Source organism: Penaeus monodon, chromosome 15 (assembly GCF_015228065.2).
Source record: "Penaeus monodon isolate SGIC_2016 chromosome 15, NSTDA_Pmon_1, whole genome shotgun sequence".
NCBI lineage: Eukaryota > Metazoa > Arthropoda > Malacostraca > Decapoda > Penaeidae > Penaeus > Penaeus monodon.
In genome coordinates, this window is record NC_051400.1 from 28118454 (window position 1) to 28119641 (window position 1188).

The 1188-nt window shown below is 32.7% G+C and overlaps 1 protein-coding gene across 1 annotated transcript in view; it reads right to left on the reverse strand.

Annotated features, from left to right (window-relative positions):
- The window catches only part of LOC119581897 (PIN2/TERF1-interacting telomerase inhibitor 1-like), a gene marked incomplete in the record, with an annotated part of 6988 nt that overhangs the window by 3084 nt on the left and 2716 nt on the right, over nucleotides 1-1188 (reverse strand). Inside the window, 2 exon segments of the mRNA XM_037930059.1 lie at nucleotides 89-278; nucleotides 971-1093. Coding sequence (XP_037785987.1) covers nucleotides 89-278; nucleotides 971-1093 — 313 coding nt within the window.

Sequence of the window (1188 nt, forward strand, 5' to 3'; positions counted from 1 at the left end):
TTGAAAAGTAAAAGGAATTAAGCATATATTTTAACAAGCTACTTGCATTCAAACACAAATTCACTCTTAAAATACAGAAGATACTTACTGAACTCTGGCTCGGGAGCCCTTTGACCGCCTCTCTAAGGATGAGGTATTCTTACTCTCATCATCACTGTTAGCAGCACTGTTAGAGGCAGAGTTCTCCTTGGAATTATCACTGTTGAGGTTGGCCAAAACGCTTTCAAATCCTTCATAGTGCTTGATCCACTCGTCGTCAGAGCCTTTGAATCCGATACCTAAACAGAGAGGAGTTTTACTTTAAGATTCCTAAAAGAAAGTAAATATGCTCATGCCTGAGAGGACAAAGCTACATTCTTTGGTTGTAAATATAACAGGCCTTAGGATTTCACCTATCTTTAGTCTTCTTTATTAAAACAACTTTTCCTTTAGTCAGATCTTACAACATTAGTTTATACTTACTCTTTTCATTTATACTCAACAATACCAATCAGAACCTATACAAAAGACATGAAATAAGGGAACCTTCTTTGCATACATGTAATTCAAGTTCAGAAAACAAGGGAAAAATAGATTTGCATGTTTGAATCAGGTAACAGATTACCTATTTTCTACATCAAATATAAAAAAATGTATAACTTACAACAAAAAGTTCAAATACACAAAATGAGTAATCACTTAATGGTGTAATTTGTTATGTATATAATCTATATATGGTAGAAGGTAAAGAGTACTGATACAATGATACAAGAGTGAATTTTATGATATTTTTCTTCTATGACAGCTGTTACCAATTGAAAATAAAGTTATCTAATCCTTAAAAAACAAATAAATCATGTTTATCTATCGCTATTCTTCTTTCTAATTTGCAACAATGTCACAGAAGATAAATGCCTTAGAATTCACTTGACAACTGAAATAAGGAATAACTTGTGCTACAGTATTTAGAGTTTGTACAGCAAGTCCATACCTTTCTTGTTGTCCTTTGTTAGGACCTTGATACAGTCAGTCATTCCCTGTTCTTCTCTTCCAAGGCCTTTCCCTTTAGACCATCCAAATTTTTCCATTAACTTCTGGCCAAATTTGTTTTCATCTGTAATGATTAAAACATATATATACATTTCTCCTGTCTATGACATGAACTTCACTGACATGATTCAGAAATTCTCAGTTTGATATGATTAGAAA